This window comes from Carassius auratus, chromosome 1 (genome assembly GCF_003368295.1).
Source record: "Carassius auratus strain Wakin chromosome 1, ASM336829v1, whole genome shotgun sequence".
NCBI lineage: Eukaryota > Metazoa > Chordata > Actinopteri > Cypriniformes > Cyprinidae > Carassius > Carassius auratus.
This window is the reverse complement of record NC_039243.1, coordinates 4,255,944-4,272,622: the sequence shown is the minus strand read 5'-3', so window position 1 is coordinate 4,272,622 and position 16,679 is coordinate 4,255,944. Positions and strand designations below refer to the sequence as shown.

The window sequence follows — 16,679 nt, the reverse complement described above, 5'->3', positions numbered from 1 at the left end:
TTACTACCGACTTATTTCTGGCTCGAGACAGTTGTGAACAACATTCCTGCTGTCTGCTGGCAGATTTTCCAACAACTGAAGTGCTCTTTTATTACACAGACACAACATTATTTTGTAACAGTCTCTGACACACATATTGTTAGCCATATTTCCAGAAGTTGTCTGACTGCTAATCCAGCTTCAGACATTTAAACAGAGTAAAACAGAGTAAAAGTGCCCACTTTAGCTCCATGTTAGGAAACAATAAACTCCTGGTTTCTAAGTTACTTATTTTTCATATGCTTTTAGAAGTTTGGAGATGTTTTAAATGTGTACTTTTACTTCATGTCTCGAAGCTCTTCAGCTCTTTCAGTGGTAGGTTATATAGGTCTCCTGTGATTTGTTCCTCCTACTAGAAAATACATTTTCCAAGAAAGCAAAGAAAGAAAAATAACACTATTTTCTTTTGCATTCCTCCTCATCTTGTTTTCTGAAAGTTGGAAAAATGGGCGTGACGAAAGGTCTTTATGATTGTTCATGAAGACTGCCTGTTATATTGGCAGGCCTTACACTTAAATGCTTACAGAATAACGGGAAGTGTATAAACAAGAGATGTATCTAAGCATAATTCCATACTTACACTGTAAAAATGGTGATAATGTAAAAAAAAGAAAAAAAAAATGCTAAATCATCTTCATTCTGTCAGAGAAACCCATACCCTAACCCTAATCAAAATATAATAAAAGATTAAAAAAAATAAATTAAAAGACCTATAGAAAGTTTACAAATTTTAAAATAACACTGGAGCATCTGCACTTTTCAACACACATGACATATACGAATATATCATCATATTTTGTACATATTGTAAACGTAATGTTAATTTATTTATAAGTGCATCTTTATTTATATTTACTGCTGCGTCTGAGCTTCACAACAAGCATGTACAAATTGTCAGTGAAATATTGTGACTTCAAAAGTGAAAGTGAAAGTGAAACGTGTTTTGAGATTACAGTTCTGAAATTATAGTCCATTTAACTCTTTTCAAAAGATTCAGAAATATGTCTCATGATTTGACCCCTTTAAGCTTGCAGCGGCTAGAAGAGGCTTTTATTTTAATTAAATCAGCTGACTAAAGCAATATCATGCTGTAAAATACATTGCAGATGTCCTATGACAGATACAGGGGAAATAAAGAAAAATACAGGTGTCAGCTTCTATACCAAATTCCAACTATAAGATGACTCCTTTATTCAACGCTCAATGAACTATACCAAAAGACATTTACACACTTTTAGGTGTCATATGGTGTGATTTCAATTTGTCTTTTCTCTTTAGTGTGTTAGAAGCTCTTGGTGCATGAAGAAGATCTGTAAAGTTGCAAAGACTAAATTCTCAAACCCAAAGAGATATTCTTAACCCTGGGGCCCGTTTCAGTCTCGGTCTCCTCCCCCTTTTAAACACTTAATTGATGCACGCTGGAAAAATGCTCTTCTTACTAAGTGTTTTTTTAAAGTACAAATATATAAAAAAAGTAATAATAATAATAAAGATGGCTTTTCTGTATAATAAAATGACATAAGATACTTAGTCTTGTTTTCCTGTGTGTGTGTGGGGGGGGGGGGGGTCTAAATTAAGTGCATTTTACAAGTAAACTGATATGACAGTGTGGTAATAAAAGTAATCTTAATGCAAATGGAAAACAAGATTATTCTGAGTGTCTATTACGAAGAGCAAATCTACTCTAGCTCCACCCTCCATCGACACACGAGGTTAAATACAACACTTCAGTGGTGTAGACAGTAATGTTTTGGGCACGGAAAACTTTCTTGTAACGAGATTGATTGGGTTCGAGTCTGGCTTTTGCTGAGCTTGTTCTTCTCACTTTTCCCATCATGTCACATTAGAATTTATTTTCAATAAAAATGAACAAAATGTTCTAAAAGTGGAAGTAAAGTGCCTAACGAGTGTTTAATAATGATACAACTATTTATAATTGTAATAAATATAATCATTTGCACTCTGTTCTTATTGCATCTGTTAATGTATAACAATACTGAGGTGCACATGAATCTGCCAGTATAAAGTATAACTAGCAAAGACACCTCAGTTTGGAGTCTTCAACAATACAGGAAAAAAATCACTTGTGTGATCACTTGTGCGGTCAAAATATTACATCTTCATGCTCTTACAAATGTAAAGGAGTCTAAATGGCAAGAGGTGTTTGGATTAGGTGCTTCTCCCAAGGGCAGCTGGAGGACCTTGTACAAACCCTCGACTGAAAAAAAGAACTGGAGATCTTCAGTGGAGGTTAGTGCATGGTATAATAGCTACTAACAGACAAAGAGCACGTCTTGATCCTCAGGTGAGGGAGGGATGTGCTTTCTGTGGTATACATCTATTTTTAAATTGTGCTATATTACAACTGTAGTTTACAACAGTAGATGGGTGGTGTCAGGACCTGGGAGAAGTTTTCTACCCTACGTGCGTTTTATATGTGGGCCTGAATATGAAAAAAAATAATAATAATAGAGTCTCATGTCTTATTAAACTTTTTATTTGGGCAAGTTAAAATGGCGATTTGGTTGTCAAGGAAAAAATAATTGTCTGGTAATGAGTCTTGTGAAGTTGATTAAATCCTCAGGGGTTTAATAAGATCAAGATTAAAAATTGAATACACATACTACAAACAAAATGGTTAATGACCTTGAAACCTTTAAATATAAATAGGGTGTAGATCAGTGTATTTGTGATCTTGACTATAATGAAAATTTGAATTATTTCCTTTAGTTTTTTTTTGCTGTTGTCGCCCCCCCCCCTCCCCCACACACACACACTTCCCATTTCTTTTTTATGTGATAATATGATGAAATATGATGCTTAATTACCATGTTTTTCGGTATTAAAGTGTTTTTTTAAGTCAAAGTCTCTCTCTCTCTCTCTCTCTCTATTTAGCTTTCTCCAGAAGCTTCCATTGGGTTTTCCACTTGTTTTCCCTTCTGCTTGTCTTATTCATGTCAGCTCCTGCTCAGTGTGAGAGACTCCAGCTCTTTCTCCACATGCTTCCTGACAAGAGTAACTGAGAGGGTAACCGCTGCTGGTCATAGTTAATAATAACAAAAACAAGCTGGAAATATTTGAGCTCAAAATCAAGATGACTGTTTCTCAGTAAAGATGTTGTTTTACTTTTTATTATCTGCATAATTACAGGAGAATATTTATATATATATATATATATATATATATATAAAAAAACATTCTAAATAAAAAACTAAATAATACAATTCTAAATGAATTCAGAAAATATTAGTATACAAACATCATACATCTTTATGATTACATTTTATAAAGACACAATTTCTGATAAGATCATTTATGTATTTGAAAGCAAAGGTAAACTTTCTCCTGTTTAAAAGCAAAGTAGTGTTTCACATTCATTCTTGCACTTCAATATTTTTAGAGTGGTTCTTTGTACGGTCTTTATACAGTTTGTGACAATCAAAACAAGATCAACCTCGACATAATAAAACGTATCATTTTAAAGAAGCTGCCTTTTGTGTAATCTAAAATGTAACATTTTCTACATCCATAGCAGAAAACAAATAAAAACCAACACAAATTTTTTTTTTTATTATTCATTCAGTGGCATGATCTATTTTAGATGTTTTCATGACAGGTCTATAACTCAGTCTGCAGTAAAATATGCTAAATTGCTGTTCACGGTGTGTGTGTTCACTGCTGTGTATGTGTGCACTTCGGATGGGTTAAATGCAGCGCATGAATTCTTAGTATGGGTCACCATACTTGGCTGAATGTCACGTCACTTTACTCTTACAGCAGTTTTCAGATCTTCTGATCGGACAGGAATAAGTAGGATGAATTGATGACCCCCTGTTGAAGTGAAAAGTCTTCATTTGTCACAAAAAAGGTTAAAGTCTTCTAAGGTTTGTAAAATCCATCAGCACATGACAAGTGTTTTATATCTGTGACTCTGCTGTGCTTCCGTCGCTTCGTAGAGGTTTCTGTGAAAGTCAAAGGAGGAATGAAGAAGCTGAAGCCACAAACACTGCTTTAATGTCAAACACACACACACACACACACACACACTCTCTCTCTAATGTACCTGACTGCTGCTGGTACTGTGTTCGGCTTTCTTCTTGTGTGGACACATTCGGACAAACAGATTGTAATACTCTGTCCTGACCTGAGGGGGCGACACAACAGGCAAAATTAATGATAATTGATTAAATAATAAATTACAGGTGCTTTTTTGGAGCATTTTGAGCCAATGAAAGCACCAATAATAAAAAAATATAAATACTTTCACACATAATGATAAACAAATGTTAAATATAAAAATATTGTATTAAAACATCTAGTTCATATATAGTCGGATGAAACTGCCATATCACACGTCCTGTGACAAATTTGCTAGATCTGCGCACGGAAGTTATCAGTCTAAATGTTCTGCAGAATCAGTCAACGGTGAAAATCAAAAGTAGTTTTTATCAACTCCAACAGTTTAAAACTAATATTGGAAATAAATGATCACATTAAATATAAAGTATTCAAAACAGGTTAGTTCATATATTTGGAGTAAAGCTGAACTGAACTGATGATTCAGTCACACATCGCTCCGGACCGCGCACCTCATGACGAGCTCGACGCACCGCCACAGAAACAAGAATGAGATGCATTCTAACATAACTGTGGAAGGGCCACTCCGTTAGTGAGGGCTCGTTTAAAATATTGCACATATATAGGCCATTCAGATTACTTGTTAAAGTGTAATGAAACACCTTATATCTGCAGACTATGTACGTCTGTTTGTGGATGGAGACTTTGTAACGGCCAAAACTATGTACTTTGCATGCATCACATTATAGTGCAGTGTGCCCTTTAAGAGACTGATCACTTAACTTATAACGCACACTATGTGCTGATGATATAGAAGGAGTACATGAGAACCACTATGGATGATAAGTTTGCTCTGCCACCTTGTTAATTATTTTGTCTTTACTTTATTTGTAACACCAAGAAAGAGTTAATCTCTCATGAATGAGAAGAGCGCGTTGACGTGTACCAGTCATTAAATATGTGGGACACCAACTCCTTGTTTTCTATCTCTTTCATTTCAGGGATTTAAAAAGTTATCCGAGTCAAAGCGGACAACTTCTTCAATGACCACAGGCTCTAATAGAGGGTAACAGAGACAGGAAGTGCCAAAAAAACAACAACCACAAAACACAAGTCCAGGGGAGAACAGAAAGTTCAGTGGCCCAGGGCCAAACCGACAGGGCAGGAATCCAGGGTGGAGCAAGGTGGAATTGGAGCCATGCGGTTGAGTCAGAAACCCACCAGGGCGGCACAGAAGACCACCACATCCGTGCGGTCGAAACATAAGCCCACCAGGGTGGCACAGAGGACCACCACATCCATGCGGTCGAGACAGAAGCCCACCAGGGCGGCGCAGAAGACCAACACAACCGTGCAGTCGAGACAGAAGCCCACCAGGGCAGCGCAGAAGACCACCACATCGGTGCGGTCGAGACAGAAGCCCACCAGGGCGGCGCAGAGACAGGAGCTCACCAGGGTGGCACCGAGGACCACCACAGTGGGATCGATGATACATGAGAGCAAGTCTGGATAGGCAAGTCTGAAACAGAGAACATGAACAAGTTAAGGGTGGCCTCCAACTCAGAGAGTTCGGCTGAGACGTGGAGAGGCTCCGGTAGTTCAGCAGAGACGTGGAGAGGCTTTGGTAGTTCAGCAGAGACGTGGAGAGGCTCTGGTAGTTCCGCAGAGTTTAGACTGGATTCAAGAAGATCAATGGTGACTTGACTCTGCTCATGAAGATCATTGGTGACTTTACTCTACTCATGAAGATCATTGGTGACCTGACTCTGCTCATGAAGATCATTGGTGACCTGACTCTGCTCATGAAGATCATTGGTAACCTGACTCTGCTCATGAAGATCAATGGTGACTTGCATTTGCTCATGAAGATAGTCGGTGACTTGCCTTTGCCCATGAAGATAGTCGGTGACTTGACCCTGCCCATGAAGATAGTCGGTGACTTGACCCTGCCCATGAAGAACACTGTTGACTTGACTTTGCCCATGAAGATCATTGGTGAATTGACTTTGCCCATGAAGATCATTGGTGACTTGACTTTGTCCATGAAGATCACTGGTGACTTGCCTTTGCACATGAAGATCAATGATGACTTGAATTTGCCCATGACGAACACCGGTGACTTGACTCTGTCCTTGAAGATCACCAGTGACTTGACTTGACTCCGGAGTGTCAACGGTGACTTGACCTGACTCTGGAGGGTCAACGGTGACTTGACCTGACTCTGGAGGGTCAACGGTGACTTGACCTGACTCTGGAGGGTCAGCGGTGACTTGCCCTGACTCTGGAGTGTCAACGGTGACTTGACCTGACTCTGAAGGGTCAACGGCGCCTGACCCGACTCTGGTGGGTCAACGGTGACCTGACCCGACTCTGGTGGGTCAACGGGAACCTGACTCGACTCTGGAGGGTCAACGGGAACCTGACTCGACTCTGGAGGGTCAACGGGAACCTGACTCGACTCTGGAGGGTCAACTGTGGCTGTCATCCCGTGTAGAGGCGCTGGACAAGTGGCCATCTTGTGCCATGACTCTGGACCGGCGGCCATCCTGGGCAGTGGCGCTGGACTGGCGGCCATCCTGGGCAGTGGCGCTGGGCCGGTGGCCACCTTGTGCTGTGGCGCTGGGCCTGGCGGCCACCTTGTGCTGTGGCGCTGGGCTTGCGGCCATCCTGGGCAGTGGCACTGGGCTGGCGACCACCCTGTGCTGTGGCGCTGGGCTGGCGGCCATATTGTGCAGTGGTGCTGGGCTAGCGGTCCTACTGTCTGTAGACCCCGGTCTAGAGTTGGCCATCCCACCGAGAGAGACAGGTGTGGCTGAGTCATCCTACCGAGATCGATGCTGAAGGTAACTAGTGAGACCCCAAAAGTCCAGTATCTCCAGCCCCTTCATCTCCCACCCAGGCAAAGGGTCATCCAGGCAGTCATTGAATATGTCCTTCAGGGCCTCATCATTATACCCCATCCCCACTGCCATTTTCCAGAACATTTGCGCCAAGCACCCCACCTCACTCCCCTTTTGACGGAGAGTGGTTAGGTTTGAAAGTCTCCCCATCTGCTCCTCTATGGTGGCTGGGGAACGTATACGAAATCTCACACCGCTGGATCTTGGCATGATGGAGTCCTTCTGTCACGTACGGGAACACAGGAGACGGAAGATATAAGTGCAGTGTGAGTTTAATAGGGTTATCCAAAATCAGAGTCAAAATAAGCCGGGGTCGTAACCAAACATCAGTCCAAAGCAGAAACAAACAAACAGGAACAGGAACTCGAAGACTAGGAACGCGAGGAAACTTGGTGACGGAAAGTAAGGACTCCATGCCAACACAACCGTGCAGTCGAGACAGAAGCCCACCAGGGCAGCGCAGAAGACCACCACATCGGTGCGGTCGAGACAGAAGCCCACCAGGGCGGCGCAGAGACAGGAGCTCACCAGGGTGGCACCGAGGACCACCACAGTGGGATCGATGATACATGAGAGCAAGTCTGGATAGGCAAGTCTGAAACAGAGAACATGAACAAGTTAAGGGTGGCCTCCAACTCAGAGAGTTCGGCTGAGACGTGGAGAGGCTCCGGTAGTTCAGCAGAGACGTGGAGAGGCTTTGGTAGTTCAGCAGAGACGTGGAGAGGCTCTGGTAGTTCCGCAGAGTTTAGACTGGATTCAAGAAGATCAATGGTGACTTGACTCTGCTCATGAAGATCATTGGTGACTTTCATTGTGCTGTGGCGCTGGGCTTGCGGCCATCCTGGGCAGTGGCACTGGGCTGGCGACCACCCTGTGCTGTGGCGCTGGGCTGGCGGCCATATTGTGCAGTGGTGCTGGGCTAGCGGTCCTACTGTCTGTAGACCCCGGTCTAGAGTTGGCCATCCCACCGAGAGAGACAGGTGTGGCTGAGTCATCCTACCGAGATCGATGCTGTAGGTAACTAGTGAGACCCCAAAAGTCCAGTATCTCCAGCCCCTTCATCTCCCACCCAGGCAAAGGGTCATCCAGGCAGTAATTGAATATGTCCTTCAGGGCCTCATCATTATACCCCATCCCCACTGCCATTTTCCAGAACATTTGCGCCAAGCACCCCACTTCACTCCCCTTTTGACGGAGAGTGGTTAGGTTTGAAAGTCTCCCCATCTGTGTGAGTTTAATAGGGTTATCCAAAATCAGAGTCAAAATAAGCCGGGGTCGTAACCAAACATCAGTCCAAAGCAGAAACAAACAAACAGGAACAGGAACTCGAAGACTAGGAACGCGAGGAAACTTGGTGACGGAAAGTAAGGACTCCATGCAGACAGACAGAAAAGGACTGGTTAATATAGGGAGGACAATGACTAACAAGTGAAGACACCTGAGTGCAATTAACAGGAGTGCAATTACTGTGATGAAGGGACAAAGCTAGTGGGAACTGTAGTGCCTACGGTGAGGTGCCTATGGGGAAGTGAGACCACTAGAGGACACCCAGGGAAACAGAGACCAGACAGCGTGACAAATAGTTATTATTACAATTGTATACATTAATAGGAGAATTAGCCTAATATCATCTTGACTATCAACAGACATATGCTATCGTTGATACACGATACTATCGTCTATCGGCACAAACCTAAGTGAGCTATTACTTAAAACCATTGAAATCCTGAGATGTTTTGTCTAAAACAAGCCATTGTTGCCCAACATTCAGCGAGTAAGTCATGTTGTGGTTACTGAGTCATGGTGCGTGTAAATACCGGTTTGGACAGCAGACAGTGCATGATGAAGATGAGCGCCCCCTGGAGGCTGTTGAGGATGATGAAGAGGTACAACATGACTTCAGTCCCTTTCTCCTGGAAGAGGAAGAAGCCGAAGATCCACGTTCCTCCAAGAATACACAACTGAGCTACAGCCGTCACCGTAAAGTTCCTACACACCAAATATAATTCATCAGAACCACTGATGCACAAACATCAAGACTGACTGAATCTATGTTGAGATCACGCACCTGATCTGCTTGAGACTGGAGAGGTCTGGATTGAGGCTGGAGAAATGTTTGACCAGTTTCCAGATGGTGATGATGAAGACAAAACCATTGAGGATCACGACGATGCAGACGGGTGCGAAGAAGCTCAAGATAAAATAACGATCGAGAGAGAGCCAGCAGCTGCAACACACATTAGGATAAGAAAATTAGTCACATGATTACAAAAACACACCAGTTCACTCCTCTTTCCCTTTCATAATAAGTGTTATTTTAGTGTGACTGATATTTTGATATTTAAAAATTAGTTTTACTTTTTAATTTTTAATTTAATTTTTTTTTGTATTTTTTGTACTTTTTATTTTAAATGGTTAAAATACAGATTAAATGTTTAACATTTAACATTATTTCAGTTAATGATTATTTCAAGTATAAGGTTTAAGATTTATTTTTAGTTTAAGAACTCATGATACTAACCCTCATCATGCTCTTGACACAGAAAGCTCAGACTGCAATACTAATTTCATAAGTGATGAATCTTGATAAGATCTTATTCTGTCATTTACAGTAACTGCAGGAAATGGTTATGATTATGACATGTCAGGACTGGAACGGCTCTGACCTTTTTATTGTATGACGTCAGAGACTCTGTGAATGATTCAGCTGTATTTCCAGCTCCTGAGTGGATGACTGACCATGAGGCAGTGTTTCTGAAGCCTAAATATGAATTACTGATGAAACTAGTCAGAGCTATATATAATGCCTTGCGACTCTAGACACACTTCTACAGCTGAACAGCGCTGGAGGCACAAACTCACTGTCGTTTGGTGCCGTATCCCGCTGGGAAGGTGATGGCAGAGATGATGACGATGACGAGAGGGGCTCCGTATCCCACCAGATACATGTAGAGGTGTTTTAATGTGGTGTTAAACACCATCACAACCATCCGGTAGAGCTGAAGCCCCTCCAGCAGCATCCAGCAGAACACAGACAAGAAGAAGAAATGAAGCACACCGGCCACAATCCCACACCCTACCTGAGAGAGAAACACACGTCAGGTCATGCTCCTGTTTGCGTACAGCAAACCTTCATGTCTGTGTCGGCAGTGCTGGCTAGGAACTGATTACATGTCATCTAGATTAAGCACTCATATATAGTGTACTCAAAATCAGATTACAGTTACTTTTTTGTGGATTACATGATAACAATTAATTATTATTATTATTATTCAGAAGAATGAATTGCATTTTTCTGGGCCTAAACATACTCGAAAAGTCACGAAACTTTGCACACACCTCATGTTACACCCTCGGTGGGGTATAACAGGTAAGGAGGGGAGGCCACAGGGGTAATGCTTCAAAGTCAATTTTATGTTCTCAGCAACAAAATCTAATGAAAAAGGGCAGACACATGCCACGTGATCGCCGATCTTAGCCTCTGCGCCAGGCGTTGCCAATAGGGACTCGCTCCGCTTCACTGAGTGTAACCAGGACACCTTCATACCCAGACACACCTGTGCACCGGTGTGCCCAATACACCTGATTATCCATGAACACAAAACATAGCTGAAGGAGTGGCGAACACAGCGGCCGTGACACCCTCCCCCTACAAAACAGGGAACTAAAAGTTTCTGTTAAGGTACCAACAAATCATAACATTAAAGGGAAACTAAACCCCTGGTCAAAGCCTGACTCCACCCTCTGGCAATATTTGAAAAATACTGAAAAGTCGGCAGAGCACAGTGGAGATAGAGGGGACGAACCGAGGGCGGGGCTGAGTGCGTGGGGCGTGGGCCTGAGACCCACAGAGACGGATTGATTGATAGCTGCTGTCAGAGTTGCTAAAATGGAGAGTGACTGTAGTGACGCAAGTAGCTTTGCAACAGAGCGTTCATTTGAAGTAGAGGACTTTTCTCCCCCACCTTCACCTGAAGTGGAGGATGTCGAGGAGTCTGTGAACACAGGGCCAGGGCCTGAGCCATAAACTGCGGTCTTAACTTCCACATCATTATCATTGCGTTGGAGAAGCAATCCCGCGTAAAATGCAGTTTGCACACTCTAGCTCTAGGCGGGAACTCGCAGCCTTTCAGTCCAAGTGCATGCAACCACTGGTGCATAATTTTTAAGCCTCCTGGAAAACTATGCAGTCCAGCAGTGCTGTTGCAACCAGCAACACTACACCTACGTACCATCCTGACCACTGTTAATAAATCTATGCCAACTTGAAGCTTTCCTAACTGATGCAATACTATGCTACTAACTAACTATGCTTCTAACAATACTAATGATACACTAACAACTATGCTAATTAACTGCATAGGCTACACAAAATAATCTAAATAACTATATAAATGCTATGCTAAATAGACGCTAAAATACTCTATCCTGATCGTTTTCAATACTTGTAATTCCAACTCCTGACTCACTACAGTGATTTTGATGGAACAAGATGGTTTTATACTGCCAAGGGCGTGGAAGCTCATACCAAGGGTGTGGTGAGCTGGAAACTGCTTACGTCACCTGCCACCACTTACGTCACGTACCACCGTAACATCCAATAGGAAAAATCAACTGCAGTAGCCACCATTCAACCTGAAGAGGGCAGCACCCAGACTTTTTTAGACCATATATTGTAGAATTAAAACACGTTATATTCAAATGTCAAAACAGTTACTCGAATCAATGACCAGCACTAATAAAGCCCCATTCTTACAGATCATTAACTAAAAAAAGTTGGTTTAGGGTTCAGTTACTCTTTAAAGGCCTTGTAAAAACTTGTATGCATACGTTATCTTACATCTTTCTACCAGTAGGGTGGCATGAAAAAGGAATGAAAAATACATACCCATGGAGCTACCCATACAAACCTTAATATGACATTTTCTAATTAGGAGCCCTGTACTACGCATTGGCTAATGCGTTGTCAGAGCCATTAATGTGTCGTATTTCCAATTAGCAAGGTTGGAGAAATAGGCACCAATGCATGAGCCGCTGGTTTGGGTTCTTAAGAGAGTGCAAAAACGTGAGTGGGTTGTGGTCACTGTAAACTATCACAAGTGAGCTATCTGCTCCCATGTACACTTCAAAATGGAGGAGAGCCCAAATCAAGGCAAGCGCCTCTTTCTCTTGGACCAACAAGGTGCCTGCCCCCACTTTGCTAGCATCAACCAATATTTTAAACATCTTCCCTAACCAGGGTGCCATCAGGAGAGGTGCCGAAGTTAACAGAACTTTAACTGCCTTGAATGCCTTCTGGCAAGATTCGGACCAAACAAACAGTGCTTTAGACTTAGATCCGTAGATCCGTAAGAGGGGCAATGACGGTGGAGAAATTTTTGCAGAAATAGCGGTAAAAACCCACTAGACCCAAAAAAAACCACATTAACTCCCTTTTAGTGATAGGTACGGGATACTTGACTATCGCTCGTAATTTTGCTTGCACTGGCCGCACTTGTCCTTGTCCAACCACTTTGCCCAGGTAAGTAACGCTCGTCCCCGCAAATTCACACTTAGCCAGATTTACCTTGAGATTAGCTTGTGCATGGCGAACAAGGAGGAGCCGCAAACGTTCGAGATCCTCTTGCCAGGTTTGACTTATTGCGACTGTATCATCCAGGTAAACAGTAACACCTTCTAGTCCAGCGACCACTTTATTCATTAATCTTTTAAATGTAGCGGGTGTGTTTCGAAGACCGAAGCTTATGACCTGATAAGAGAACAATCCATCTGGTGTTTTAAAAGAGGATACTTCGCACACACACGCTAGGTGAACGGGACTTGCCAGTTACCTTTTAGTAGGTCTAGCTTAGTTATGAATTTTGCGGCACCAACTTGGTCAATACAAACCACTATACAATCCTACGACAATTTTTTTTTTTGTCATTTTTGCCACTTTCATGCGTTGTACACCAAAGCTGGTCAGTAAAATCTAAAGGCCTTTGCAATGCTAAATTGCGAAGATCTTGAGTTTTCATTAAAGGGCGTGTCCGTGGCGGCCTTACAAATTTCGAAGTTTGCCATGAAAAAGGAAGTTGCTATAACTCAGACATACAATGTCCAATCTTCCCCAAACTTCACGTTTATAAGGATCCTGACCTGAACAGATCTACATGACCATATTCAGTTATTGTCATAGCGCCACCTATTGGCAACAGGAAGTGACATGTGTTACGCTGTAACAAACTACTCCTAAAAACTTAATGACATTGACATCAACATTTTTTGGCAAGTCTAATGTTAAAGCATTTGTGATGTTAAATTGTGAAGATCTTAAGTTTGGTTCCCTGACAAATTTCAATGTCTCGCCAAGAGAATAGAAGTATGTTTGATAAGGGTACTGGCCTGAACACATCTGAAGGACAATGTTCAATCGAGTGTGGCAAAATGGCTCAAAAGCACCACCTATACACTTTTAACGGAGTGCGCCTCGACCTACATTTCATGTACATGTATGAAACTCAGTACACATATGTACCACACCAATACCTTCAAAAAAAAAAAAGAATCCTGGTATGAAATCCGAATCCGAACAGGAAGTCAGTTTTTTTTAACTTCTAATCTGCACTAAACTTCAAATATTTGGAAAGAGTCATGTCCTGAAGATATCTAAAGGGGAATATTCAATTGTAATCATAGCGCCACCTTTTGGCAATAGGACACGTCATGCTTTCTACTAACTCAAACATACCAAGTTCAATGTGTGCCAAATTTCATATGTTTGATAAAAGTGCTGGACTGAATAAAAGCCGAAATCCAGTTATATAAGATAATGGTATAAGAATATAATGGTATAAGAATGTTTTGCTAATGTTCCCATGAAGTTCTGCAAATATTCTTTTCTGAATGTTCTCTGTTCTCTAAAAATTTGTAATGTTTTTTTTTTTTTTGTTAAGTGAATGTAATAATCTTTTATTTTGCAGACATTACTTCTGAATCGCTAAACGTTCCATCCATTAGAGATGTATTTTTAAATATGTTTTTTGCGCTAATGTTTTGAGAACATTATTAACTGAATTAAAAGTATGTTGGTTCATTACTTTGAGAGAACCTTGCCAGAAAATTAGCCAAAGTTTGAAGAACGTTCCCTGTTTGATGTGAAATCTGCATTCAAACACACCTGATTGTGAGTGCTGGAGATCCCACAGAGGAAGACGAGGTCTGCGATGAAGAGAGAGATGCTCAGATGGAGATGAATGCTGGTTCGGGTTCCTTGGATGGAGCGGCAGAACTTGAACGTGAGGATACAGAGAAACAAACAGACCAGAGACAGAACTAAACCCACTCGAGTGATCAACACCAACTCAAACGTGTCCTGCAGAGGAAGAGGAAGAGGAAAACAGACATATGGAGGAGTGAACATCATCATTTAATCTGAAATCTTAAATATGTGAAATCTGGTTCACAGATTTACCTGGAGAGGATAGAGAGCCATGAGCACAGCGAAACTACTGAGATGAGAGCAGGAGCAGGCTGTATGAGTGCTGTTAGACTCCGCCTTCTTGCAGCCCCGCCCAGACCACACCCGCTCATCTGCATCCCAGTACACACAGGAGTAAGCCATGCCCTCAGACTCCGCCCTCTCCTGAAGAAGACATAAAAGAATAATTTGGAAGTTATAAAAGGGGAGAAAAACATGAACGTTTGATCTTCTGCATGAGAATCGTTGTGTGTCTCCATGAGATCTTGTGCTGGTCATGAGCTGATCTGGCATTATCTTCACCTCCTCGTGTGTAAAGACGAGCATCACCGGCTCTGACAGCTGCTTGGTTTCTGCATTACTGACGACGGCTGTCACCACTTTAGAGTTGAGTTGATAACTGACGCCTCTCTCTTCATCATCTGGTCTCTCTCTGCTAATTGTATGGAGCAGATCACTGGATGAGGTCAGATCTTTATAACTGACCAGAGCTGCAAACGCAAAACCTACAGGAAAACCACATTTACATATCGTCAGGAAAGTGCTGACCACATTTACATATCGTCAGGAAAGTGCTAATGGTTGCAGTAGTACATTTATGTTCACGTGTTTGTTTGTACCTGGATAAGATTTCCCTACAACTATTTCCCAGCTGGTGTTGAAGAGGGCGGAGTCTGTGCTCAGAGTGACACGCCCACTGGGCGGAGTCTGATTCCGCATGACTGCAACCTCAGCAACTGTGATTCACATCATGAAGATTTAATAAAAATGCCTTATTTTCAGTATTTCTATGCAGTACCAGAGTGAGATTGTGTCTAAACTGAAATGTGTGTGGTTTCTCACCGGTGTTGTGTGTCTCCATCCTGGTCACTGGCTCTTTCAGCTGAGGTCCGATCAGACGCATGCTGTTCTCCACCGCATCCAGAAACTGATTCAGTGTCTCACCGTCAGCGATGGTTCCTTCAGTCAGCAGCTCATCAGTGGAATTGAACACATTCTGTGAAATTAAACACCACTGTGTGAGTGCATGATCACAAACTACTGTGTGAATATATATCGTGCAGTGAGTGTTTCACCTGCAGTAGCTCCTCTCCAGTCAAATGTTCTCTATGTGGATCATTCAGAGATTCACAGCTCTTCTTCAACAGTGACATCAACTGCTTCAACTAGAAGACGACACACAGAAATCAGTGCATTTGAGTCTGACCATAATAAAAATAATCATAAGCAGATATACAGATTCTACCTTCTCCGGCGTGTGGTCTACAGACAAGGGTCCAAACTGATTGCAGTCCATTTCTGTGCACAACGACAGGAAAGATAATATAACATTCATATAGTTGAGAATGAAAACACACTGATTATCTTCTATAAGCTTCTCAGCAGCTTCTGTGTGATAAATAGACCAACCTAAAAAAAATCATCTGTGCATTTAAAATAAAGCAAATAATGCTAGACGTCTCACCAATACATTTTGACTGGTTGTGGCCATAATTACTGTAACCCTGGTCACATCTGCAGCTGTATCCTCCATGATGATTATAGCAGCTGCCGTTTGTGCCACAAACATCTGGAGCATCTTTACACTCATTGATGTCTGTGAGAGAAAGAAGATGGGGGGAAAAAATTATTTAATTAGTTTAGATTTTATAAAGCTTAAGCGTACACATAAAGACAACATCATGAGCAGATACTGTCTGTTATGAAGTCATCAATCCCACAATCCTCTCTCGTACCTTTACACAGTCCTGTTAAGTTCATTTCGAATCCTTCATGACATCTGCAGTAGTAACTTCCCTCTGTATTCACACACTGAGCGTGATCTCCACACAGGACGGGGAAGACAGCACACTCATCCTCATCTGAAACAGAGATGCATTTCAGCTGTGTAATGACTGGAATCACAGTTACACAACCTCCTCCTCCTGATTAAAACCTATAAACTTTTACTATTCAACCAAACCACAAAGTCATAATTACCAACACATTTCCTTTTATGAAATACATATCCATAGGAACATCCACTGCATGACGGGAGAAAGAGACCTGGAAAGAAAACAGGAAAAAAAAACTTCTAACAATTCATTTTTATTATTATTTTACATCATTTACATAAAGCTCAACATCACTGAATGTGCATGCGATCTGCAGGTAAACTGCATTATAATGATGAGAGGAATGTTATTAATTCAACCAATAATTTG

General features: G+C 41.9%; 2 protein-coding genes across 6 annotated transcripts in view; both read right to left on the bottom strand.

The window, feature by feature from the left end:
* LOC113037946 (CD97 antigen-like) overlaps window positions 1–16,679 on the bottom strand; it is an 83,290-nt gene that overhangs the window by 20,998 nt on the left and 45,613 nt on the right. Inside the window, exons 2-16 of one of the 4 annotated variants that reach the window (XM_026195589.1) lie at window positions 16,456–16,521; window positions 16,212–16,337; window positions 15,941–16,072; window positions 15,722–15,774; window positions 15,552–15,641; window positions 15,319–15,472; window positions 15,096–15,212; window positions 14,779–14,981; window positions 14,470–14,640; window positions 14,176–14,370; window positions 9,879–10,096; window positions 9,085–9,243; window positions 8,834–9,005; window positions 4,103–4,183; window positions 3,272–4,001 (exon numbers count right to left, since the gene is read on the bottom strand). The exons of 1 other annotated variant lie outside the window; for it this stretch is intronic. In XM_026195589.1, coding sequence (XP_026051374.1) covers window positions 3,957–4,001; window positions 4,103–4,183; window positions 8,834–9,005; window positions 9,085–9,243; window positions 9,879–10,096; window positions 14,176–14,370; window positions 14,470–14,640; window positions 14,779–14,981; window positions 15,096–15,212; window positions 15,319–15,472; window positions 15,552–15,641; window positions 15,722–15,774; window positions 15,941–16,072; window positions 16,212–16,337; window positions 16,456–16,521 — 1,982 coding nt within the window. In that variant the 3' untranslated portion in view covers window positions 3,272–3,956. Of the gene's footprint in view, window positions 1–3,271; window positions 4,002–4,102; window positions 4,184–8,833; window positions 9,006–9,084; window positions 9,244–9,878; window positions 10,097–14,175; window positions 14,371–14,469; window positions 14,641–14,778; window positions 14,982–15,095; window positions 15,213–15,318; window positions 15,473–15,551; window positions 15,642–15,721; window positions 15,775–15,940; window positions 16,073–16,211; window positions 16,338–16,455; window positions 16,522–16,679 lie in introns of those variants that run through there. 2 more of the 4 variants (XM_026195429.1, XM_026195346.1) reach the window with 2 other exon arrangements.
* Window positions 1–16,679, bottom strand: part of LOC113039050 (zinc finger protein 501-like) — an 847,435-nt gene that overhangs the window by 824,862 nt on the left and 5,894 nt on the right. The gene's annotated exons all lie outside the window — the stretch shown is intronic.